The following is a 27613-nucleotide window of genomic DNA, read 5'->3' on the forward strand; positions in this document are numbered from 1 at the left end:
GAATTCATACTTTGAGGCAGAGAGGAAAAGACCTAAGAAGCCCACCAGGCAGGGTGGGGCCAATTAGGAGCCTTTTTCAACATCATCATCAGCCAGAGATGAATGAGGGTAGAAACAGCACACCATAGTAGGAGGGCTGGGGGAAGAAAAAACCAAAACATTAGAAAGGTAAAATGACCAGCTTTGGGGAGTGCTGAAGATGGATGTGAGAGTTGGACTACAAAGAAAGCTGAGTGCTGAAGAACTGATGTTTTTGAACTGTGGTGCTGGAGAAGACTCTTGAGAGTCCCCTGGATTGCAAGGAGATCCAACCAGTCCATCCTAAAGGAGATCAGTCCTGGGTGTTCCCTGGAAGGGCTGATGTTGAGGCTGAAACTCCAATACTTTGGTCACCTGATGTGAAGAGCTGACTCATTGGAAAAGACCCTGATGCTGGGAAAGATTGAGGGCGGGAGGAGAAGGGGACAACAGAGGATGAGATGGTTGGATGGCATCACTGACTCAATGGACATGAGTTTGGGTAAACTCTAGGAGTTGGTGATGGACAGGGAGGCCTGCCGTGCTGTGGTTCATGGGGTCGCAAAGAGTCAGACACGACTGAGTGACTGAACTGAAGATGGAAAAGTCGAGGATGAATGATGATGTGATGAGCTGAAAAATAAAAGGAGAGGAGTATTCTTGGAGGGAAGAATGTAACTGATAGGAAACTCTAAGGAGGAATTTCAAAAATGTTTCTGGGTGCTGGCAGGATCCTTGAGGAGACAAGACCCATTTGGTCTTATAAAAGAGCCATTCACTGGCAGTAACCTTTAGGATTGGTGTTGTAACATGTTTTACAAAGGAGTTCTATTCGACAAGCATTTCTTTTATTTCTCTTTTGGAAACTGAAGTTGGCTGGAGGAGCTAGTGAGAACCAGAGGGGGAGTTTAACAAAGGCTCTTATTTTACTTGGAGACAAAAATATTCCGAGTTCCACTTTCAGATGACTTACTATTGAGATCTGTTTGACTTCAAACCACTTGAGGATCCCAGGGAAGGTATAGGCAGTCGTATATGTGGTCCTTTCAATCCACATGGTCTGGTGGAAGGAAGGAAAGTAGGAAATGTTGGTCAGTTCCCAGGAAAAACAGCAAAATTCTCAGGTTGAGATTCTATTGATTTAAAAAATTTTTATTTTAAATATTTTTTCATATTAACAAATTTTATTTAATATTTTATATTATTCTGTTTTGTATTTACTTTATATTTTATTTATTTAAATAATTTATTTTATATTGAAACTAACATAATATTGTTTTAGTTTCAGGTGTATAGCAAAGTGACTCAGCTATACATATAAATGTATCTCTTCTTTTTCAAACTCTTTCCCCATTTAGGTTATTACAGAACTGGGAACAGAGCTCCCTGTGCTATACAGTAGGTTCTTGTCGACTCTCCAGAAATTCTATTTTAAACGCCTCCTTAGTGAATTAGCCCAAATTTTCTACTAAACTTTAAAGATTCTATATGTTTAAAAAAGAAAGGAATTCTCTGTTAAGTCCCCCTCACTCTTTTTTGATGGGAAATTTGGGGTCCAGAGAGGTGTGACATGCCCAAACCAAGTTCATGGTGGCAGCAGGCACAGGAGTGGAGCCCCGTTCCTGGATCCCTAGTCCAGCGCTTTCCACTGAGAGGACAGCCTGCCGACGAGGTAGTAAGTACATGGACCTTCTACACCAGGGCTGCCATCATTTCTGCTGTAGGTGCTGGTTGGGTGGATAGCCTCCATTTTGGATGTCAATTTCATCTTATTTTAGAGGTCCAAGCGGTAAACTCACAGCAAATTCATTGTCAGGATCCTTTTCTCCTTTCCGGAATGGCCGAGAATACCTGAACTGCTGTACTTCATTGGCTCTGTAGTAGCTGGGGAAAGACACAGTCACAATGCTGCAGCTTCTTTCTTACAATAAGCACTCCTCCATCAAAACCTGGGACACATTTCACATGGACTGAGTCTTATCCGTTAAATTATCTCAACACCAACATAGTCTCCATGATGAAGGCTGGAGGTGGTACATAACTTGATTTTATTGCACATCTTAATTACTGATGCATCTATCGCAATTTTAAAAGGCATATGGGGCTTCCCTGGTGGCTCAGTGGTAAAGAACCCACCTACAAATGCAGGAGACACAGGCTCCATTCCTGATCTGGGAAGATCCCACATGCTGTGTGCAGCAACCAAGCACATGCGAAACAAGTACTGAGCCAGCACTCCACCAACCAGGAATGACACCTACTGAAAGCTGTGGGCCCTGGAGCCCATGTTTTGTAACAGGAGAAGCCACCACAATGAGAAGCCCAAACACTGCACCCAGAGAGTAGCCCTCACTCACCAGAACTAGAGCAAAGCCCTCAGAGCAAAGACCCAGAAGAGCCAAAAATAAAATAATAAAACTTTTCAAAAGACTTAAGGTAATAAAAAAAAAAACAACTGTTACACAAATAAAAGGCAAAAGAACTCATGGCAGTGTTTGTGATCTCATTTGTATAATTCTCTAACAGTTTCACCAAGCCAACTAGCATTTTAGCTTCTTAAGAAAAGGGATGAGGCCTTCAGTCATGGGGGAACTCACCAAGCAAGGTGAGGTCAGCCATTACTGACTAGTGAATCCCTCTGGGTGGAAAAATGAACTAGGGGATCTGAGCTCAAGAGCGAACTTCCTAATTTCCTACCCTCTGCTTGAAAAAATTAAAATAAAACCCCCAAATTCTATGAGTTACCAAGCTCTTACCTTATACTGAACACGGAACAGACATTTGTTGTGGTCTGAACATTTGGGTCCTCTGCTCATCCCTATGTTGAAATCCTAATGTCCAGTGGGATGGTGTTAGGACATGGGCCTTTGGGTGGTGATTAGGTCATGATGGTGGAGCCCTTGTGAATGGGGTTAGTGCCCATATTAAAAAAGAAGAAACACAGAGCTCCCTCACCCCTCACTCCAGCATGGGAAGACACACTGAGAAAATGAACCAGATATGAAGCAGGAAGTAGGCCCTTACCAGACACCAAAACTGCGAGAAATAAATTCCTGTGGTTTATAAGCCTCCTCAGTCTATGGCTTCTGTTACGGTAGAGCAAACGGATGAAGACAAAAGAAGGTCTTTCAAACGGTAATGAATTTAAGGATTTGGTTTTGATAGACTTCTACATAAAGTGTGTGTGAGAGACACATGGTTTAAAATACCAAACCAAAAAACCCCACTTACTTTAAGATCTGCTCCGGAACTGGTTTATCCTTGTAGTTGGGTGGAAGGTTCATCACTGGCTTGACAGTGAAGCACTGCAAATCTGAGGAGCTCGTTAAGGAAGAAAGAGCCAGGAAGCTGTCACTGCAAAAAGAACCGCCTTTTCCTCTTGCTTTACCAATGGAAGCAGTACCCACACCAACCACTCCTTTGAAGCAAAGGCCAGGACCACACTAAAAATGAGGTTCCATTAGGTATTACTGAAATGCCTTAATTAAGTCATAATCCTAGAACGCTTTTTTATCAGGCACATGTGAAACAACCTTGCCAGAGGAAAACAGACATTAATGCAATTTCGGCAAAATATTTTAACTTTCTTTTGGACAAGCATCCGTCTGAAATATTCAGACTCCAGAGCCCAGGCAATAGGAATTTCTTGTATCTTTGGATACCTTACACTTGAACCTTAGACTTGAACTTTTCTGCTTTACCAACAAAGCTTCCAAACCTATAGTTTTGAAACTGGCACTGGGTCTGGACCTAATATTGTTGTTGTTATTAAGTTGCTCAGTCGTGTCCAACTCTTTTCAACCCCATGGACTGCAATCTTCCAGGCTCCTCTGTCCACGGAACTCTCCAGACAAGAATATTGGAGTGGGTTGCCATTTTCTCCTCCAGGGGATCTTCCCAACACAGTACTGAACCCATGTTTCTTGCACTGGTAGGCGGGTTCTTTATCACTGAGCCACCAGGGAAGCCCCAGACCTAACACTGACTCCCCGTATTTCTCAACATGAAGGCTGCCTTCCACTGACACCAAAAATCACCTGGAGATTTACTCAAAATGCAGAATTAGAATTCACAGCTGGTGAATCAGAATCTCTCCAAGGTGATTCTTAAATACAACATAATTTGAGAATCACTGGGCTATGCTTTACAATGTTACAGCTTACAAAGAATTTTCACATAAATGATCTTTTTATCTTGATCTTCACAGAAATGCTATTAAATATTTGCAAAAAAATAGAGTTCAGTTCAGTTGCTCAGTCATGTCCAACTCTTTGTGACCCCATGGACCTCAGCAGGCCAGGCTTCCCTGTCCATCACCAACTCCCAGAGCTTGCTCAAACTCATGTCCATCAAGTTGGTGATGCCATCCAACCATCTCATACTCTATCATTCCCTTCTCCTCCTAACCTCAATCTTTCCTAGCATCAGGGTCTTTTCCAAGGAATCAGTTCTTCACATCAGGTGGCCAAAGTATTGGGAGTTTCAGCTTCAGCATCAGTCCTTCCAATGAATATTCAGCACTAATTTCCTTTAGGATGGACTAGTTAGATCTCTGTACAGTCCAAGGGACTCTCAAGAGTTTTCTCCAACACCACAGTTCAAAAGCAGAAATTCTTTGGCACTCAGCTTTCTTTATAGTCCAACTCTTACATTCATCTATGACTACTGGAAAAACCATAGCTCTGTCTAGACAGACCTTTGTTGGCCAAGAAATGTCTCTACTTTTTAATATGCTGTCTTGGCTGGTCATAGCTTTTCTTCCAAGGAGCAAGTGTTTTAATTTCATGGCTGCAGTCACCATCTGCAGTGATTTTGGAGCCCCCAAAATAAAAGTCTGTCACTGTTTCCATTGTTTCCCCATCTATTTGCCATGAAGTGATGGGACCAGATGCCATGCTTAGTTTTCTGAATGCTGAGCTTCAAGCCAGCTTTTTCACTCACTCTTCTCTTTCACTTTCATCAAGAGGCTCTTTAGTTCCTCTTCGCTTTCTGCCCAAGTATGGTGCCATCGGCACATCTGAGGTTATTGATATTTCTCCCAGCAAACTTGAATCCAGCCTGTACTTCATCCAGCCCAGCATTTCTCATGATGTTCTCTGCATATAAGTTAAATAAGCAGGGTGACAATATACAGCCTTGACGTACTCCATTCCCAATTTGGAACCAGTCTGTTGTTCCACGTCTGGTTCTAACTATTGCTTCTTGACCTGCATACAGATTTCTCAGGAGGCAGGTTAGATGGTCTGGTATTCCTATCACTTAAAATTCTTAAAGAAAATTCTTTAAAAAGCCAGAGTTACCCCCTCAGTAAACCAAGTCCTGGAGAAGTTAAGCAACTGGTTACAATCAGATGGCTATGCAGATATGACTTTGGGATAAGCTCCAGGACTCGTGTTTCTACATCAAATCCATAAAGACCTCTTTTCATTGCTACACCAAGGAGGCATCTCAATTGTTTTCCTGAACCCTCAAACTGAAACCTTTCTTTCCCAAGCATCTACTAAGTGTTAATAGACCACTACATTCTCCTTTGAAAGACATGTCTGTCAACTGCTCTATCATTATTAGTGTCCATCTTTCTATAGCAACTGACCACTCTATACCTATAATTAGTATGTACTGAAATTTTATTATGTGCCAGGGACTCTTCTATTTTACAGACAATCTTTACAAGAACTCCAAGCGGAAGAGTGATCATCACCCCCGTTTTCTTGATAAGAAAACTGAGGCACAGAGAAACGGAGCTGCCCAAAGTGACACAGGAAGGGACAGAGCTGGGACTCGAACCCAGGCAGTTTGCTCCAGAGCGCTTTTTCTTATTTATCTACCATTCCAGACCTGCTCTGGCTTACTGACCTCTTTTAGAATACAGTAAGTTCTCTAAATACGAACCTTCAAGTTGTGAACTTTCAAAGAGGTGAGTATGCATGCCATGCCGTCAATATCAGGCCTGAGTGAAGTTGCAGCTTGCCCTCCTCTCCTACTGCTGATGCTCTCCCATCTCTGCCATCTCCCTCCTCCAGTCAGCAGCTCTTCTCGCCTATTCACTCAACACCGGTCCCTGCACGGCAGCTGTCGTACTGGACTACCGTACTTTTCAAGCTACTGCACTAAGATTAATAGGGTTTAACTTTTTGTGTTTGTCTTTTATGTATTATTTGTATGAAAAGTATTATAAACATATGACAATATAGTACTGTATGGCCGATTATGTTACTTGGGTACTTAGGCTAACGTTTTGGACTTATGAACAAATGAGACTTGCAAATGTACTCTTGGAATGGAACTTGTTCGTATGTGGGAGACTTCCTTTACTGTTCGATTCCATAACATCTCTAATTTTTAAAATGCATGTAACTGGTTTTTCAGTAAGATATTATACATTACCAAAAGAGAGCTATATGTCTTTATACAAGATCCAGAATTCAGAACAGGAAGTCTACATTCTCCCTGGGCTCTGCCTGTGACTATAACACATGTCCTTCCATACTCAAGATTTGCTTCTCATCTCTCTCTCTCTGTTACTTCATAGCCCTGAGCTAAGGACATTAGGTTCCCAAAGCTTTTATGCAGAATGGGACACTGAGTCAGGATGGTTAAATGAGTCTGAGGATAGGACCTACCTGCATGCAGGCACAGGACTGAACCCTCACCTTCTCTGGCTGGGCTGGGGCTGTAACAGGTTCCAGAGCTCTGGGCTGGGACTTCCCTGGTGGTTCAGTGGATAAGACTCCACACTCCCAATGCAGGGGGACTGGGTTTGATCCTTGCTTGGGGAACCAGATCCCACATGCTACAACTAAGAGTTTGCATGCCACCAACTAAAGATCCCATGTACTGCAGCCAAGACCTGACAGAGCCAAAGAAATTAGTAAATAATAAATGTTAAAAAAAAAAAAGAAGAAGAGCCCCTAAGCTGTGGTCCGAGACAAGGATACACTGCTTGGGAGAAGACTTGATATCATCCCCTGGGGGGGTGGTGCTGCTCATCTTCTCGGCATTGGGAAACTGGGTCAGCAGCCGCAGGCTGAAGTCTTCTCGCCTTTCATATTCCTTCCCCCGGTAGATGAAGATCTTGTTCTGCAGGTCAGGACAAGCAGGGAGAAGCATTAAATATAAACAGTGAAGGGCAATTGGGGATTCAAGTCTCAAGGAAGTCACCGTCCTCTCCAGGCTGAGGGCAGCCCCTCCCTCACCACCATGTTCCCACTGAACACTTACTATGTGCTCACAGCAACCATCGTATCTGAAAGAGCTCACAGTTTATTTGGGGAGTTAATTCAAAATGCTTCTCAAGAGGGTGCCCTAGGATGATAACTTGTGTGCAAGGTCTACACTGATCCACAAGGAGCTAAGGAGTTTGCACCCGATCGGAAATTCATGATGTCACTGGGCATGCTGCTTAGGTTAGCTGGTATTTCTCATGGCAAGAAAGTGAAAGAATGAAGGGCATTCATACACACGGAGATGCAAGCTCCTTTCTCATTCCTTAACTTATTGGATCTTACTTTCTCATCATGACCCAGTAAGTTAGGGAATCAGGACATGAGCGACCCTGCCTCAGAGAACTTGAAAGTGCAAACAAGATCAATCAACAGGTTAGGTGGGAAAAGAGAATAGGATTAATCGACAGCCAGTCTCAAGCCAATCCTGGAGATGGCTGCGGATGACAACATCAAGGTCTCATAGACAAAAACTGCTCTCAACACTAGTCTTTCCCCTCCAAACTGCAGCTTTTTTCCCCCTTTAATAAAATTAACAAAATTGGATTTTTTGGAAAAGAGATTTGTGAGGTCCCAGACACAGAAGAAATTTGCCTCATGGCTCTTGCAAGTTCAGCTGTCACTGTTTTGATGGTTCCTGCTCCTCTCATTGTCACAAAGATGAACACTTAGCTTAGTATTTAAAGCATACATGTATTGTGGTGTACTGTGTGTTCAGTCTCTCTGTCGTGTCTGACTCTTTGCAACCCTGTGGACTGTAACCCATCAGGCTCTGCTGTCTATGGAATACTCCAGGCAATAACACTGGAGTAGGTGGCCATTTCCTCCTCCAGGGGATATTCCCGACCCAGGGACTGAACCCATACCTCCTGCGCATTCTGCAATGCAGTTAGATTCTTTACCGCTGAGCCACTGGGTAAGCCCCACACATGATCCATTTTTAACCAAAATCTGGGCCCCTACTGTCCTATAAAATGTTTCTTAAAAATCACTAGTCCAGATGAATGGACAAAGATGTGGTACATATATACAATGGGGCATTACTCAGCCATAAAAAGGAACAAAATTGGGTCATCTATAGAGAAGTGGATGGACCTAGAGACTGTCATACAGAGTATGTATAAGTAAGTCAGAAACAGAGAAACAAATACCATATATTAACACATAAATGTGGAACATATGGTACAGATGAACCTATTTGCTGAGCAGAAATACAGACACTGACATAGAGAACAAATATATGGACACCCAAGGGGGAGGGGAAGTAGGAGGGGCTGGAAGATTGCGACCGACATATACATGTCTGGACTGACATACTGACATATAAGATAGATGACTAATAATGACCTACTGTATAGCACAGGGAACTCTACTCAATACTCTGTAATGATATATATGGGAACAGAAACTAAACAAGAGGGGATTTATTTATACATATAGCTGATTCACTTTGCTCTACAGCAGAAACTAATACAACATTGAAAAGCAAATCTACTTCAATAAAAAAATCAATCAGGAGAAAAAGTTTTAAAAATCACTTGTATAGCCATACACTAAGCATGTATTGAGCAAATGAGATCTGCTAAATGCTAGGGGTAAAATGCTGACCTTGCTCTGGTGGAAAGACACAGAGAACAAGTAAACGAGTAAGTTAATGAAATAATTTTGGTAATTTAAGTATCTTGAAGGCAATAAACCTCTAGGCCCAACATAGAGGGCCATGAAAACTGCCCAGTCTTTTGGAATTGATGATTAAATGTTTCCAAGCTGGGAGAGATTTACGTGACTGATGTTGCAATATGAGATTTCATCATTCAGGCAGAACTATGGTGAGCTAGGGATTGGAATATAAGAAAACACTAAGGGTATGACAACTGTGGAGAAAACCAGAGAAGCAGGAGCTCAACACAAAGGTGCTCAACCTGAAGGAGAGGGTTTAAGGCACACTCGGGACTTGACTGGGTAGAGATGGAGAGATAGGGTTAGATGAGAAAAGGAGAGGGGAGGACAACCAGGCAAAAAGTACTGAGAGCAGGTAGAAGAAATGTTCTTGAGACTTCCTGGTGGTTCAGTGCTTAAGAATCCGCCTGCTTAGGCAGGGTACATGGGTTCAAGACCTGGTCCGGGAAGATCCCATGTGCTGCGGAGCAACTAGGCCTGTGCATCACAACTACTGAACTGGTGCTCCATAATAAGCAAAGTCGCTGCAAAGAAGCCCACGCACCGCAATGAAGAGTAGCCCCTGCCCACTGCAACTAGAGAAAGCTTGAGAGCAGCAACAGAGATCCAGCACAGCTAAAAATAAACTACTTTTTAAAAAAGAAGGGTGTTTGGATGTGTTAGAACATGAAAGGCTTTGAAAGACAGGTCAATGGTCCAAAGGTTGGGAATTCGCTGGAGGTTCTGGTAGGAAGGCACAATGTGATGAAGGAAGAAGTGCCGTCAGCCTAACGTGTCCAGCTGTAGGGAACTGCAGCAGGAGTCCACGTGAGAAAGAGAAGCTGAGGCATCGGGTGTTGGAGCCTGTGGTATTTGGTAAAAAGCAAAGAGACGGGGGAATGCGTCAGAATTCTCAGATGACAGCCTCAGGGAAGGAAGAACAGTGGCGCCAGTGATAGAAACCAGTGACAGAAACAGATGGGCCCCCCTCTGCTGGGGGCCAGGGCAGAGGAGGAGAAACTTATACATTCTGAGTTTGGATGAAATACTCCATAACACAGAAGGGCACTCAGGTTACATCATTCATGTGGATTCTCTATTTTTCAGTACACGTCAATAACACACAACATCTACAAACTCCTATACAGTTCATAAGAACTCCCATCTAATATTCATTTCATTCTCAAATCAGCCCTGCAATGTGGACCTTATTTTTCTAATGTCCAGGTCAGAAAACTAAGACTTGATGGTTATAAGATCTGGTCAAAATCACAGGTACTCAGATGATGGTTCAGACTCACTTTTTCAACCTGAAAGTCTAGACTTCTTATTTTCACTGAATCACTGCTGCCACTAAGTTTATAACCATTATTCCATGTGAACTAATAATCATATGTAATAAGTGTACTAGCTATCAATATCTTATCCTGTGTTAGTCACTTACTTGTGTCCATCTCTTTATGGCCTCCATGGATCGTAGCCTACCAGGCACCACTGTCCATGGAACTCTCCAGGCAAGAATACTGGAGTGGCAAGCCATTTCCTTCTCCAGGAGATCTTCCTGACCCAGGAATCACATGCTATCTCCCACACTGCAGGCCACATTACAGGCTGAGCCAACAGGGAAGCACGAATAATATTGGAGTGGGTTGCCACTGAACTGGGTAGCCATTCCCTTCTCCAGAGCATCAAGAACGACAGCAAATTTAAGATCAGAACCTACTGCCAGGCTCCATCCCAGATCCCCTACTTGTTTCCCTCTCTTTAGCTGCTCAGTCGTGTCCGACTTTTTGCAACCCCAAGGACTGCAGCACATGTGGCTTCCCTGTCCATCACCAACTCCCAGAGCTTGCCCAAACTCCTGTCCATTGAGTTGGTGATGCCATCCAACCATCTCATCCTCTGTTGTCCCCTTCTCCTCCTGCCCTCAATCTTTCCTACCATCAGGGTCTTTTCCAGTGAGTCAGTTCTTTGTATCAGGTGGTCAAAGTATTGGAGTTTCAGCTTCAACATCAGTCCTTCCAATGAATTTTCAGGACTGATTTCCTTTAGGATGGGCTGGTTGGCTCTCCTTGCAGTCCAAGGGACTTTCAAGAGTCTTCTCCAACACCACAGTTCAAAAGCAGAAATTCTTTGGCGCTCAGCTTTCTTTATAGTCCAACTCTCACATCCATCCATGATAACTGGAAAAACCGTGCCTCTGACTAGACGGACCTTTGTCAGCAAAGTAATGTCTCTGCTTTTTAATAGACTGTCTTGGCTGTTCATAGCTATTCATCTAAGGAGCAAGTGTCTTTTACTTTCATGGCTGCAGTCACCATCTGCAGTGATTTCGGAGGCCAAAAAAATAAAGTTTGCCACTATTTTCATTGTTTCCCCATCTATTTGCCATGAAGTGATGGGACTGAATGCCATGATCATAGTTTTCTGAATGTTGAGTTTTAAACCAGCTTTTTCACTCTACTCTTACACTTTCATCAAGAGGCTCTTTAGTTCCTCTTCACATTCTGCCATAAGGGTGGTATCATCTGCATACCTGAGGTTACTGACATTTCTCCCAGCAACCTTGATTCCAGCTTGTGCTTCATCCAACCTGGCATTTTGCATGATGTAATTTGCACATAAGTTAAATAAGCAGGGTGACAATATACAGCCTTGACATACTCCTTTCCTGATTTGGAACCGGTCTGTTCTTCCATGTACGGTTCTAATGGTTGCTTCTTGACCTGCATACAGATTTCTCAAGAGGCAGGTTAGGTGGTCTGGTGTGCCCATCACTTTAAGAATTTTCCACAGTTTACTGTGATTTACACAGTCAAAGGTGTTGGCGTAATCAATAAAGCAGAAGTGGATGTTTTTCTGGAACTCTGTTTTTTTGATGATCCAGCGGATGTTGATAATTCGATCTCTGGTTCCTCTGCCTTTTCTAAAACCAGCTTGAACATCAGGGAGTTCACGGTTCACATACTGAACCAAACCTGGCTTGGAGAATTTTGAGAATTACTTTGCTAGTGTGTCAGATGAGTGCAATTGTGTGGCAGTTTGAGCATTCTTTGGCATTGTCTTTCTTTGGGATTGGAATGAAAACTGACCTTTTCCAGTCCTGTGGCCACTGCTGAGTTTTCCAAATTTGCTGGCATATTGAATGTAGCACTTTGACAGCATCATCTTTTAGGATTTGAAAAAGCTCAACTGGAATTTCATCACCTCCACTAGCTTTGTTTGTAGTGATGCTTTCTAAAGCCCAGTTGACTTTGCATTCCAGGATGTCTGGCTCTAGGTGAGGGATCACACCATCATGGTTATCTGGGTCATGACTATCTTTTTTGTATAGTTCTTCTGTATATTCTTGCCACCTCTTCTTAGTAACTTCTGCTTCTATTAGGTCCATACCATTTCTGTTCTTTACTGTGTCCATCTTTGCATGAAATGTTCCCTTGGTATCTCCAATTTTCTTGAAGAGATCTCTAGTCTTTCCCATTCTATTGTTTTCCTCTATTTCTTTGCATTGATCACTGAGGAAGGCTTTCTTATCTCTCCTTGCTCTTCTTTGGAACTCTGCATTCAAATAGGTTTATTCTTTTCTTCTTTGCCTTTAGCTTCTCTTCTTTTCTCAGCTATTTGTAAGGCCTCCTCAGACAACCATTTTGCCTTTTTGCATTTCTTTTTCTTGGGGATGGTCTTGATCACTGCCTCCTGTACAATGTCAAAAACCTCTGTCCATAGCTCTTCAGGCACTCTGTCTATCAGATCTAACTCCTTGAATCTATTTGTCACTTCCACTGTATAATTGTAAGGAATTTGATTTAGGTCATACCTGAATGGTCTAGTGGTTTTCCCAATTTTCTTCAATTTAGGTACGAATTTGGCAATAAGGAGTTCATGATCTGAGCCATAGTCAGCTCCCAGTCTTGTTTTTGCTAACTGTATAGAGCTTCTCCATCTCTGGTTGCAAAGAATATAATCAGTCTGATTTCACTGTTGACCATCTGGCTATGTCCATGGGTACAGTCTTCTCTTGTGTTGTAAGACGGTGTTTGCTATGACCAGTGCTTTCTCTTGGCAAAACTCTGTTAGCCTTTGCCCTGCTTCATTCTGTACTCCAAGGCCAAATTTGCCTGTTACTTCACGTATCTCTTGACTCCCTAGTCTGCCTTATACACAACTAGTGTTAATGATGCGTAAAATAACCCACCATCTTTTATATCCAGCCTGGAGCTTTCCTTTGCATTCCAGATCCACATTATCAAATTGTTCACTCAAATTTTTTTGGATGTTTCAAATCTACCTCACATGGAGTATGTCTAAAATCAAACTTTTACAACCTTGAAAAGATGCCAAAAACCCCTCTGCAAGGCAGTACCCACAGCTCTCTGACCCTGTTCTCTGCCTGCCCTGTTTTCTTCATGTGCTTCTCCAGCCTCATGGCTTATGAACCTGCTGTTCTCACTGTTTGGCCCCCTCATGAGAGCTGTCTGGCTTAGTCCCTCACTTCTTTCATGGTTTTATTCTGAAGTCACTTTCTTACTGAAGTCTTTCCTATTCACTCTGTTTAAAATTGCAACTCTAGGGACTTCCCTGGTGGTCCAGTGGCTAAGATTCTGCACTCCCAAAGTGAAGGGCCCAGGTTCCATCCCTGGTCAGTGAACCAGATTCCATCTGCTGCAGAATCTGCATGCTGCAACTAAGACCCAGCACAAACAATAATTTTTTAAAAAAGATTGCAACTCCACCCCCATCATCAGTCTCTCTATTCACTTCCCCTGACATATTTTCTATACAATACTTGCTGAGTGTCTACCCTGTATGAGGCATTGTTCTAGCCCATCAGACATACTCAATATTTTACTTACCCACCTTAGTATTTTTTTATTTACCTGTCCCTCCAGAATATAAGCTCTACAATTTCAGGAAGTTGGATTTGTTTTGGCCCCCAGGCCTGTGGGCTTCCCTTGTGGCTCAGATGGTAAAGTATCCACCTGCAACGCAAGAGACCTGGGTTCCACCCCTGGGTTGGGAAGATTCCGAAGAGAAGTGAATGGCAACCCACTCCAGTATTCTTGCCTGCAGAATTCCATGGACAGAGGAGCCTGGCAGGCTACAGTCCCCAGGGTTGCAATGAGTCTGACACTACTGAGCACGCATGCCCAGGCCTTTATTCCAGCAAGCACCACAATAAAAGATCAATAAATACTTATTCAATGAGTGGATTCACTCTCCTCCATAACTGTGCTTTCCCAGCATTGCTATCTTAGTGGACGGCTCCACTGCCCCACCAATTACGCAGACCAGAGAGCAAGGAATCATTCTTACCACATCCCTCTTTTTCTCACCCTAATCCCATCAGTCATCAAATACTGTTACTTCGTCTCCATCACATCTTTCCACTTCTCTCTAAAGCCATTTCCCAAGGCTGGCTGTCATCTCTTCCCTGAGTATCTGCCATGGTCTATATGCACGTCTCATCCATTCTCTATACCAAAGCCAGATGACCTCGCCAACACAAAAAATGGGCACTGGCTCCCCACTGCTCTCAGGATGCTGACAAAACAGGATATGGAAACTCAAGGCCCGACACGCTCTTCCCCTGCTTCCTGTCTCACCTCACCTGCCCACTTCTGAATCCCTCTCTTCCCACAGCACTGGTCTGTCACTTCTAGCGCCTGCCACACTCTTGACTGCTCTTTCCTCTGCCTGGAATGCTTTTTCTCATCCCCTTTACCTCTTAACTTTCAGTTCATCTTTTAAATCACAGCTGAAGCAGAAGTTTTCTGGGAAGTCTTTCCTGACTCTTAAAAAAAATTTAGGTATAACTGACACAGTAAAATCTACCCGCTTAGTGTAAAATTCTGCCAGTGGTAACAGACATAACCACAACTACAATTAAGATTCAGAGTGGTTTCATCACCATCAAAAACTTCCCTATGTTTCTCTGCAGGTCAAACTCCCCCCTGGCTCCAATTACCAGATAACCACTGATCTGTTTTCTACCCCTAGAAAAAGTACTGACTTAGGCAGAATGCTGTATAAATAAAATTGTAGAATATGTTGGTTTTAAGGTCAAACTTCTTTTACTCAGCACAATGCATCTGAGATTCATCCCCATGTTGTGTGTATCAGGAGCTTACTCCTTTCCTTTCTTGAGCAGTATTCTACCGCATGGCTATCCCACACTTCGTTGATCCCTTCAGCAGCTCAGGGACTTCTGGGCTGTATCTAATCCTCAGTGATTATGAGTAATGGTGCTATAAACAATCACATACCATTTTCATGCCAACATAGGTTTTTATTTGACTTGTATATATACTACTTGCTTAACCAGCCTGCCTAGTACAGTATACCTGTCTTGGTCAGTTTGAATTTTATATTCATTTATGTGGTTATTTAATTAACTCAGCCATTAGGGTGTAAAATTCATGAGAGCAAGGACCACGTCTGGTTATCGTCAGCACTGTATCTCTAATGTCTGGCACACAGTGGTGGTGTTGAGTCGCTAAGTCGAGCCTGACTTACTCGCCACCGTGTGAACTGTAGCTCATCAGGCTTCTCTGTCCATGGGATTTTGCAGGCAAAAATACTGGAATGGCACACAGTAGGCTCTTGCCACACAGCTACTGAATGAATGAATGAACTATTTCCTTAGTAGACAATGTAAGCAATGTATTTTCCTGTCCTTTTTGTCTTTTTAAATTAGGGGAAGGAAGATGGCCAATATATATTTAAAACATAGCTCAGCACTAAAAGAGGCTTCTTTTCTGTGGGAGAAAATAGGAAGCTTTTTTTTAGGTTTGGTTTTGAGATTGTAAAATCAGTATCGCATGATAAAAAATTTCTGAGAAGGAAGATAAACATGGTCCTTCTCACTATTACAACAAAACTGGTTTGATTTTTGTGCAACTTTTACAGTCTTGTCCTGGGGAATATTTGTTTTCAAACTAGCCCTGGCTGGAAATCAAATAAACAATGAGATACATCAATCCACACCTTCCCCTAGCCTGACCCACAGCGGCAGACCAGCAGAGAGGATGGTTCTGTTTTTCCTTTTTTCACTCCACCTGGGAAAAGTCATTTTGCAAAAGAGCTGCCAGAATACCAAAGGCAGCCAGGGGGTGAAGAGACCAGGCGCTCAGGAAGTGGTTTTCCTCCCTGACCACCCACAGTGAGAACACAGGGCTCCAGCTGCTAACACACTAGACCCATCTGGAAAAGAGATGAAGACCTTCCCTCCTCCGACTGCATGGCTCAATGGCCAGGGAGACCACCCTCGAGCGTCTTACCCGCAGGAAAGAAGGGAAGCCCTGTCCGTAGTAGCCAACAGCAAAGTACTCGGGCTGAGGCCTCATGGCCTTAATGATGTTCTCATAGAACGAGGCTCTTTTTTTCTGGAAGACAAAACAAGACATTTCGTGGGGAGGTTACAAGGGCATCGTCAGAGGGGGGAAAAAAAAAGTTCAGGCTCTTTGCTTTGTTGTTTCCTATGTAACACAAAGAAATGAAAGGTTTTTGGAAAACATCTTGTGAGCCAAATACTTATCCTTCTGTTGGATCGAGGGTTTTGGGCCTGTGTCTATGAATGGGCCTAAGAGGGCCTGGAAATCCCTGTGCTGGATGCTCAGTCATGTCCGATTCTGTGACTCCATGGACTGTAGCCCGCCAGGCTCCTCTGTCCATAGGATTTCCCAGGCAAGAATCCTGAAGTGGGTTGCCATTTACTCCTCCAGGGGATCTTCCCAACCCAGGCATCGAAATCATGTCTCCTGCAATGGCAGGTGGATACTTTACCACCTGGGAAGCCCTGGGATTCCTTGCTGTTTTATGCAGAAGGACAAACGTATGTGCATTTCATCTGTGGACAAAGCAGGCTTTCGCTTTCACCAGTTGCTTAAAGGGGTTCGGGACCCCTAAAAGGTGAAGAAGCACTTTTTGGGATTCAGGTGGGTGGTTACATTGGAACAGAGACACAGGAGGAAAGAAAGAGAGAACCTTCCAGTTCACGCAGGTGGTTTAGAATTAAGTCCTTGGTTCAGCTACAAGTACCCAGAAGGTGGTGATGATGTTCTGTTTTTCAATATCTGGTGTCATTCTTAACTTTCCCCCTGGAGAGAGGCTTTCTGGCCAGTGGGAACATGGTCAGCTTTAAAAATAATATTTTTTGGCTATACCATATGGCATGTCAGATCTTAGCTCCCTGACCAGGGATGGAACCAGTGTTCCCTGCACTGGAAGTGTGGAGTCTTAACCACTGGGCCAGGAGGGAAGTCCCAAGCTTCAGGTTTAAAGGAAGCAAAATAGGCATCCAGACCTGGGGACTTAGACAGTGGTACCCCCGCCACATACACAATGGTGTTAGCATGACTGTATTACTACACTATCTCCGTAAAAGGTTTCTATCACAATGTTTTCTTAGAAAGTTAATATGTAACATTACTCACACTTGAGCTTAATTTAGTTTCTGAAATTCCTATGTGACTCTTTGCATGATGGCAGGAGCAGGTACCATATACAGTGACAAATATTTTTCAAAATGATTGTGACAATTATGTCCTCAAATTTTGACATGACAGTGGGTGGCCTGACCTTTTGTGACCCTTCTACTAAAAATGACCCAGTGTCATTTTGTGTTGGCCTCCTACTGGGCATGGAAAAGGTTCACAGCTCTGAGGATGCGGACTATAGGACAAGTAACTCTATGAACAGATGTCAGAAGACATCGGAAGCATGGACAGTCTCATGGAAGGCAGAGTAACCGAGAGGGGAAAGGGAAGCTCGATTAGGGACATGAAGGGTCCACAGAGCAGCAAAAGGCACACAGTAGAGAGGGCTGCAGATAGCAGTCCTGAGCGCCCTATTAGGGATACTCTGGAGAAATACTGATGATAGCTTTTAGATCTCATCTTTCTTCATTTTTAATCCATGCAAGGTGTACTTTTTCCCTCATAGAAAACATCATTTGTGCTGACTTTCTTACACCTATAACACCATTTTCATGACCACTATGCTCAGCTCCTCTGCAGGAGGAAAGACATCTTCTGATTCAGACTCACCAGGAGATCGCCCAGGCCCTCATAGTCAAAAACTTTGCTCTCGTACGTCTCCGCCAACTCTTTGCTCAGCTTGATTGCCTTCTCCCACATCTTCAGAAAAAAAGAAAAGGAGGGTTACAAGTGGAGAACAAAGCAGTCATTGACCCAGCAGCAGAAGCCATTCCAGAGTCACTGGGCAATGACTAAGGAGTCAGGTGGGTTCAGTTTCAGTGGATATACCCCCCGTGCCTCACTGCTCGGATCAACCCTGGTTTCTGACATCATAAATCCACTGTACCCTGGCTGCTCTGCCAGGGGGCATTTTCTATTCTGTCTGCAAGAACAAGAAGAACACCATGTGTCCCCCTGAAAAGCAATGCTTAGTTGAAAGAACAAAGCACTAAAGACCACTGAAAGCGGAGGGGAACCAGTTTTGAAGCTTAGGTCTTGGGAGCATGGAAATCTTGTTGGAGGGGAAGGGAAACAGGCATGGGCTCTGGTTCTGGGCGTATGCGTGTGTGTTTCTTCTGAGTTAGGCTGTTTGGGAGGAGGCAGGGGTATGAAAGTCTGACTGTACTGTTTTGTGGAATTTGGGAAACTACTTCTCCAATTCAGGGCACTGATTTGCTATTTATAACTAAACTACCTACTTGGTCAAAGACAGCTTTAGGAAATGCCTTAGAAAAGTGCTCCCCAACCTTTTTGGCACCAGGAACTGGTTTTGTGGAAGACAATTTTTTCATGGATCAGGGAGGGGGTTGGTTTTGGGATTATTCAAGTGCATTACATTTCTTGTGCACTTTATTTCTATTATTTATTACATCAGCTCCACTTCAGATCATCAGGTATTAGGTCACACAGGTTGGGGACCCCTGCCTTAGAGCACTTATGACCAAGCAAGTTACAGCCAAACGCACATACTCGGCATCTGAGGCTAGTATCCCAGATTGATGAGCCTGTGTTCACTTTGGTTTTTCATAAAATGCCTCTCAGCTGGATACTATTAATAACACAGCATCTGGACATGTCCTATTTCAGTCTTAACCAGGCACTATGGTCCATTGCTTCTGGCTGCTGAAGGACTGTATGTGCAATTCACACAGAGTTGTACAACACTTTAAAATGAAATCTTCTAATGTCATCATTTGCCAAATTTGTCCCTTCTGAAATCTCTGGGCCTGGATCACTCAAAAGGCTCTGAAATGTGCCAAACGGAGACCATTCCAGCTCAGCTAGAACTGATGCAGGAGGCCAGTCAACAGTACCATGGGGCCCAGTTCACTCCTTACTCGCCAAATGCTAAGCTATGAAGAGATAGGAAGATAGCCTAGCAGAGAGGTTCTCAAAGTGTGGTCCCTGCCTGGTCTCTGGGAGTCCCCAGGACCCTTTCATGGGGTCCATGAGGTCAAACCATGTTCTTAATACAAATACTATTTGCCTTTATTTTCTTTTAAATGTTTATGTATTTGTCTGCATCGGGTTTTAGTTGTGGCATGCAGAATCTTTAGTCGTGCGTGTGGGATTTAGTTCCCTGACCAAGGACTGAACCTGTAGCCTCTGCATTGGGAGCATGGAGTCTTAGCCACTGGACCACCAGGAAGTCCCTATTTGCCTTTTTCTATGCTCATGCCCTTATAAGTCTACAGTGGAGTTTCCCAGCGGCTACAGGACGTGTGATGTCACAACAGATTGGATGTCGAGATGGATATTTGAATCCTGCTGTTTCTATGGAGCCAGATGATAAAGAGATTTGCAAAAATGTCCTATCACTTATTTTTTGGAAAATACGGTCATTGTTCATAAACAGATATGATTTATATTAACAGGATATAAGCTTATTATTGTTGTTAAAAGAAAAAATACTTAAATTTTTTTTTTAATTTCAAAGAATAAAATCATTAATGGACATAGCCCACATGAACAAAAGCTCTTGGGGTTCTTCAGTGATTTTTAAGAGAGTAAAGGAGTGCAGAGACCACAAAGTCTGAGCAAATACATTTGTTCTGCGCACCTCAAGTTCTTTATCTGTAAAACAGAGATAGGATCGATATTACAGGGTTAGAGCAAGAATTAAATTAGAAACAGTCTGGAAATCACCCAAAATAGTAACTTGCACTAAACGGGTGGTAGTTATTTTATCATTATATTTATTTGACCCATTTATTTGATCAACAGGTTCCACTGGTAAAACAGTGGTGGCTGAAAGTAGCAGGCTCTTAAAAAGAGTCAAATCTGGCAATCCTTCCTGTTTTGGTAGTATTTTCTTCCCCCACTACCTAAGCATTTTCTTTTCTTTTTCAATTTTAAATTTAAAAGCCTTCCAGCTGGACATGTTTTCTCCAGATCAGAGATTTCATGACTTGGTGGCCTTGTTTACATGTTTATTTTACTTTCCCTTGTAGGATTTAAGTTGCTTGTTACGTGCAGTCTACGATGTGAGGCAAGGAGTGACCTAGGGATGGCAAATGCCCCAGGTGTTAGCCAACAACATCTTAAGAATGCACTGATAGTGATAGGACCAGCTCCTGGCCTTCAGTAGTATTTAAAAGGTACAACTATGGCTATGAGAGTGGGGCTCTCGGCTGTTCACTGTATTCTCCATTATGTTAAGTGTCCTCCACATACGTGATCCTTATTTATTGCCTTTCTTACCTTGGGCTTCCCTGGTGGCTCAGAGGCAAAAAATCTGCCTGCAACTCAGGAGACTGGGGTTCAACCTCTGGTCAGGAAGATTGCCTGGGGAAGGGAATGGCAACCCACTCCAGGATTCGTGCCTGGAGAATTTCATGGACAGAGGAGCCTGGAGAGCTTCAGTCCATGGGGTTGCAAAGAGTCGAACATGACTGAGTGACTCACACTTTCTTACCTTAATTTATCTACTCATTTTCTCACCCATTAAAAATATCCAGCCCCCTCTGAATTCAAAGATATACATGGGAATAGTAAAGAGTAAGTTTGGGGTCACTGCTGCATAATAAAGAATTTGTCTGGTTTTTGTCTTGCGTTCCTGGGAAGGAGCTTCTAAACTCTTGAGTCTCCCCAGTGATAGAAGTATCTTTGTAGTTCACAGTGGACCCCTCAGGAGACATGGGAATTGATACTAGTGAGGTGACTTATGGTAGGCACGTAGACAGTCTGAGAATGGGGACTGGCCTCGCCAGAACCAACATCCATGTGATTTGTGGGTGGCATGGGGACTCTTGCACTTGCAGCTGGCATCTGAAGTTTGGGCTGACTTGTTGGGAGCCGTGCCCTTAACCTGTGGGCCCTGCACTAACTCTAGTTTTAAGTTTGGGCTGACTTGTTGGGAACTGTGCCCTTAACCTGTGGGCCCTGCACTAACTCAGGCTGGTAAGGATCAGAACTGTAATGTAGTAAGCGTGGCAGTCATTTCCCCCTTTGACCCCCCTCCCCAACACTGACCTTGCCTTTGTCAAAATATGATATGATTTCTTGATACAGCTTCTCTTTAAGCTCTTGCTGGGTGTACACATAGTAACTGTCCCTCTGAAGCAAATGGGGCACACAGGGCTTGTCAGACCACTGGAAAACACACAAAGGCAACACCAGAGATGAGTGCAGCACCATTCATTTAATTAATTAAAGGGGACGAATGCAAACAAACATTCAATTGAAAACCTTCACAGAAATATCTGTACATATCTGATTCATCCACATTTTCAATGATTCACTAAACACAAAAATTGCATACACACACACACACGCACACAGCAGCTTCAAAACAAACAAGTGTCATGCCAGATGGACAAATACTGAAGGCATTCCATGAGGGTCAGGAATGAGGCGAGGCTGCCAACCAGCATGACTGTGGTCTTGCTGGAGGTCACCATTCATACAACCAGGTAAAAAAAAAGATATCAAAGCATAAAAATGAAGAAAAGGGGGTTAAAAAAAAACTATCATGTGAAAGCAGTAGTTGTATTCTTCATAATCAATCTCTTCACAAAGGTGCCTACTAAACACCTACCACAACTGATGAGAGAATTAAGTAGTGGGATAAAAAATAACATATTTGGAAATAATTTAGAGATAATTAAGATAACGGAAGAAAAGATACCAATAAGAATAAATTCAAAATGACTGGATATTCAGGCGCAATCATGCAAATGTACTTAATGCCACTCAACTGTACTTATACACGCATAGGATAGTAAATTTTACATTATATGTATTTTATCATAATTACCTTAGAAAGAGAAGCTATCTAGAGATTAACATAACATTTACACAGAAAATGTTAACACACCATGGGAAGGCACAAAAGCAGATCTGAACAAATGGAAAGTCATACCAGGCTTTTGGATAAGAAAGTGCTATTTCATAATCATGGAAATTCTCCCTAAATTAATTTTTAAATTTCATGATTCCAAAGTCCATATGCAAAGATAAACAGAAAGGAATAAGGTGGAAAACTCTGAAAAAGAAGAGGAATAAAGAGTAACTACCAGGTCATAAAACATGTTATAAAGAATTGATAATTAAAACGGTGTGGTTCTGGTGCATTATCCAACAGACACCCATGCAAAATACATAAAATCTTGAAAGAGGTTCCCTTGACTCTCCATATAGTGATTCAGTACATGATAAAGATGAGCTCTCATACCAATGATGAAACTGAACTGTGCTTCATAAGCAATATCCTTATTGAGTAGCTATACAGGGGAAGAAGTGGCATCCACACATGCCACCTTATACCAGGATAGGAGAGTTTAACTTTCTGAGCAGCAAAAATGAAAAGATCTACAGTCACTGGGACTTCCCTGATGGTCCAATGCTTAAGAATCTGCCTTCCAATGCAAGGGACGCCAGTTCAATCTCTAGTTGGGGAACTAAGATCCCACGTACCACAGAAAAACTAAGTCTGCACACCGCAACTACCGAGCCTGTGTGCTCTAGAGTCCATAATCCACAAGAGAAGTGTTGTACCACAAGAGAAGACCCCACAACCACAATGCAGTATAGACACTGGAGTGTCTGATCACCCCACAGTCAAAAAGCTTTCCCCTCTGATCCAGTAAGATTTCTGGTGCCCCAATCATGAATATGAACTGTGAATGGCTGACCCAGGGCAAGCTGTCAAACAGAAGACGTCAGTTTTTAATTCCAAACCTTAGAACAATGTACATGTATTCTTTAAGTATGAAACAAAACTGAAACTGTGTAAGAAAATTAATTGCTAGGGACAAAACTGGAGGCAGGGAGATGTAGGAGGAGGCTAAAAATGGAAATTTGGACCAGGACAGCAGCAATGGAGATAAAGAAAAATGGGGGGTTCAGGATTGGGAACTCATGTACACCCGTGGCGGATTCATGTCAATGTATGGCAAAACCAATACAGTAAAGTTAAAAAAAAAAAAATATATATATATATATATAAAGAAAAATGGGTAGCGTGGGGAGTGTGGAAGAGACCTCTGCTCCCCCATGTTCAGAGCAGCATTACTCACGAGAGCCACAGTACAGCTTAAGTGTCCATCAATGGATGAATGAATACAACTGTGGTTTATACACACAGTGCAATATTACTTCACCATGTAAAAGAAGGAAATCCTGCCATCTGCACCAACATGGATGAACCTTAAGGGCACCAAACAAAGTGAAATAAACCAGAGAAAGACAAGCACTGTATGATCTCATGTATATATGGCATCAGAGAAATCTAGACTTGTAAAAACAGAGTAGAATGATGGTTACCAGGGGCTGGCAGGTGGGGAACAGCAGAAAGACTGTTTACAGATATAAACTTGCAACTAGTAGGTAAATAATTCCTGGAGACTTAAGGCTGTCACATAAATTTTCTCAATTAAAAAGAAAAGATGGCTTCCCTGCTGGCTCAGTGGTAAGGAGTCCACCTGCCAATTCAGGAGACACAGGTTCCATCCCTGATCTAGGAAGATCTCACTGGCTCACAGCAGGTCCATCTGCCACCAACTACTGAGCCTGTGCTCTAGAGCCTAGGAGCCACAACTACTGAAGCCTGTGCACCCGAGAGCCCATGCTCCATAACAAGAGGAGCCTCCGCAACGAGAAGCCAGTGTACGGCCACCAGAGTGGTCCCTGCACGCCACAAGCGGAGAAAAGCCTGTGCAGCAACGAAGACTCAGCACAGCCAAAAATAAATAGATAAATAAAATTCAAACATTTTCAAAAAGAAAGAAAAGTGGATAAAGTGAGGGCAAGTTTTGGACAAAGGGTCCATGATTCTTGTTTGTGGAGAATGTGGAACCATGTGAGTAAAAGATGATGACCAGTACCTTTTAGTAGATGGTGGTGCCTTTTAGTGAAATGGGGAGAAAGGAGAGGAAGGGACGAATCCAGGAGGACAGTGGAGGAAACAGCTTGTGTTACTTACATGCCAAGTTCAAGGTGTCTATTAGTCATTCAGAGATTCATGTTGAGAGAACAGTTTGTACAGAATCTGAAGTTGGAGGAGCTGTCAGAGCTGGAAATAATTATTTGAGATTGATAATGGAGAGATGTGTTTATATCCACAGCACAATATACTTTCTCAGTGAGACAGGTAAATAGGAAAGTATTTCTACAGTTCTATATTTATTTACAAGTCACTTCTCTGCAGTTTTACATATTTTTTAAAACACATGGATCAGTGTGCATTTTTAAAAAAAATTAGAGTGTATTAGCAGCCTGAAAGGTGTGCTCTGCTTCCTAAGGAGTTTTAAATAAATGATACCCATGCCTATGTTTACAGCAACATCATAAACAATAGCCAAGATACGGAAATGTCAACTGATGAATCAAGATGATATGATATGTATATACAGTGGAATACTACTCAGCCATAAAAAGAATGAAATAATGCCATTTGCAGCAACATGGATGAACCTAGAGATTATCATGCTATGTGAAGTCAGTCAGTCAGAGAAAGACAAATACTATATGCTGTCGTTTATATGTGGAATGTAAAATACGACACAAATGAACTTACCTATGAAACAGAAACAGACTCACAGAGAGAACAAGCTTGTGGTTGCTAAGGGTGCAGAAGGGTAGGGGAGGGATGGATTGGGAGTTAGGGATTAGCAGATGAAAACTATTGTATATAGGATGGAAAAACAACAAGGTCTTATTACAGAGTGCAGGGAGTTCTATTTAATATCCTGTGATAAACCATAATGGAAAAGAATATGAAAAAGAATGTGTGTATATATGTGTAAATGTGTGTGCATGTGTGTGTGTGTGTGTGTGTGTGTATATATATATATATATATATATATATATATAAATGTATAACTAAATCGCAAGAAGTGACAGAACCGGACATGGAACAACAGACTGGTTCCATGGTCCAAAATCGGAAAAAGAGTACATCAAGGCTGTATATTGTCACCCTGCTTATTTAACTTATATGCAGAGTACATCACGAGAAACGCTGGGCTGGATGAAGCACAAGCTGGATTCAAGATTACCAGGAGAAATATCAATAACCTCAGATATACAGATGACACCACCCTTATGGCAGAAAGTGAAGAACTGAAGAGTCTCTTGATGAAAGTAAAAGAGTGAAAAAGTTGCTTAAAGCTCAACACTCAGAAAACTAAGATCATGGCATCTGGTCCCATCACTTCATGGGAAATAGATGGGGAAACAATGGAAACAGTGATAGACATTATTTTTTGGGGCTCCAAAATCACTGCAGTTGGTGACTGCAGCCATGAAATTAAAAGACGCTAGCTCCTTCGAAGAAAATGACTGACCTAGACAGCTTATTTAAAAGCAGGGACATTACTTTGCCCACAAAGGTCCATCCAGTCAAAGCTCTGGTTTTTCCAGCAGTCATGTATGGATGTGAGAACTGGACTATAAAGAAAGCTGAGCACTAAAGACTTGATGCTTTTGAACTGTAGTCTTGGAGAAGACTCTTGAGAGACCCTTGAACAGTAAGGAGATCCAACCGTGCATCCTAAAGGAAATCAGTCCTGAATATTCACTGGAAGGACTGATGCTGAAGCTGAAACCCCAATAGTTTGGCCACGTGATCGGAAGAACTCAGTTGAAAAGACCCTGATGCTGGGAAAGATTGAAGGTGGGAGGAGAAGGGGACGACAGAGGATAAGATAATTGGATGCCATCACTGATTCAATAGACATGAGTTTGAGTAAGCTCTGGGAGTTGGTGATAGACAGGGAAGCCTGGTGTGCTGCAGTCCATGGGGTCACAGAGAGCTGGACATGACTGAGCAACTGAATTGAGCTGAAAGCACTTTGCTGTACAGAAGAAATCAACACAACATTATCAATCAACTATAGTTCATAAAATAAACTTAAAAGTAAGTAAATAAGTAAATAAATAATAACAGACATTTTCCCAACCTTGGTCTAAGTAGCTCTGCCTATTTAGAAGGTATACCAATACTCTTGGATACAAGGGTCCTCCCTGCATAGGAGCTTTTCCCATCAAAATCATGACATGTATATGACGTGGTCCCCCGGGCTGGACAGCTGACATACTGCCTCCCTGATCCACTCACCTGCAGGAGCTCGGCATGTAAGAGGAGCGTGTAGGCAGCTTCAGTGTAGTTCTCGCAGTCCCGGTGCAAGTCTCGCAGCTTGTACAAGTACCTGGTCAGAAGGGGAGAAAGGAGGCATTCTGCCGCCTGGGAGTTGATGGGATACTCGGCTCATGCCACAGCCAGGTGGCAGGAATAGTTACTTCCTAATCCTGTAAGGCAGCAGTCCCCAACGTTTTTGGCACCAGGGACCAGTTTCATGGAAAACAATTTTTCCATAGATGGGGTGTGGGAGGTGGTGGTTTCAGGTGATTCTCATCAGGGGTCTGCAATCTAGATCCCTCACTTGCACAGTTCACAGTAAGGGTCAGGCTCCTGGGAGAATCAAATGCCTGTGCTGATCTGACGCAGGCTGAGCGATGGGGTGCCACTGAACATACACGTGGAGCTGCATTCACTGGCCCGCCGCTCACCACCTGCTGCATAGTTCAGTTCTTCACAGGGGGTTGAGGACCCTCTTTAAGTCTTTGTGCTGCTTCCTGTCTTTCCTAGTCCCTCTATTCTACTTGGTATTCTTCATTTAAGCTAGTAGTGTTTAAATTTGTTTCTCATGTCCCAGACCTCTTTGGGAAACTCATGAGAACTAAGGAATCTTTCCCCAAGAAAGATGCTTTACATCCAAGTTTGTTCAAGGCTTCCTGAACCCAGGGCAACAGTCCTTGACAGAGGGTGAATTTCATGTCTTTGCATGGTTAGCTGGCTGGAGTGTCCTCCATCCTTCCCTGACACAATTCTCGCCCCGCACTTCCTAGTGTATTGATCTAAAGAGTTTACCTTTTCAGAAGGATGAGAACACATTCACATACTATTTGGTGTCTCTCGAAGCAGCAAGGATGGTGTTCAGGTTTATCATTGCTTGAAAAGTAATTAATAAATCCACGACACAAACAGCAAGAGCAGAAATTTCCTTTGGCTTACCTTATGTAGATGTCCTCTCTCTTCTTTTCTTTGTAAAAATTCTACAAAAAAAAGACACAAAATACAACTGTAAATAAGTTATTGATGAGCTTGCCACAAAAACAGTCAAACCGCCAGCTGCACTTTTCAAGTGTCACGTTTCCAAAGGCTTTGTTCTTTCCCTTTAATGAATATACCCACAAAATAAGGAAATGGCAGCATTCTGTTTTGGGTGTCTTTTTTTG

At 42.8% G+C, this 27613-nt stretch overlaps 1 protein-coding gene across 3 annotated transcripts in view; it reads right to left on the reverse strand.

The window, feature by feature from the left end:
- The window catches only part of DOCK5 (dedicator of cytokinesis 5), a 276297-nt gene that overhangs the window by 24342 nt on the left and 224342 nt on the right, over window positions 1-27613 (reverse strand). For all 3 annotated transcript variants that reach the window (XM_060410889.1, XM_012118981.5, XM_027964319.3), the window contains 9 exons: window positions 27390-27430; window positions 26433-26523; window positions 21347-21466; window positions 17945-18034; window positions 16178-16282; window positions 6957-7098; window positions 3250-3331; window positions 1818-1902; window positions 992-1078 (listed from right to left, as the gene is read on the reverse strand). In XM_060410889.1, the coding sequence (XP_060266872.1) occupies window positions 992-1078; window positions 1818-1902; window positions 3250-3331; window positions 6957-7098; window positions 16178-16282; window positions 17945-18034; window positions 21347-21466; window positions 26433-26523; window positions 27390-27430 (843 nt within the window). The remainder of the gene's footprint in view (window positions 1-991; window positions 1079-1817; window positions 1903-3249; window positions 3332-6956; window positions 7099-16177; window positions 16283-17944; window positions 18035-21346; window positions 21467-26432; window positions 26524-27389; window positions 27431-27613) is intronic.

Source organism: Ovis aries, chromosome 2 (assembly GCF_016772045.2).
Source record: "Ovis aries strain OAR_USU_Benz2616 breed Rambouillet chromosome 2, ARS-UI_Ramb_v3.0, whole genome shotgun sequence".
NCBI classification, from domain to species: Eukaryota; Metazoa; Chordata; class Mammalia; order Artiodactyla; family Bovidae; genus Ovis; species Ovis aries.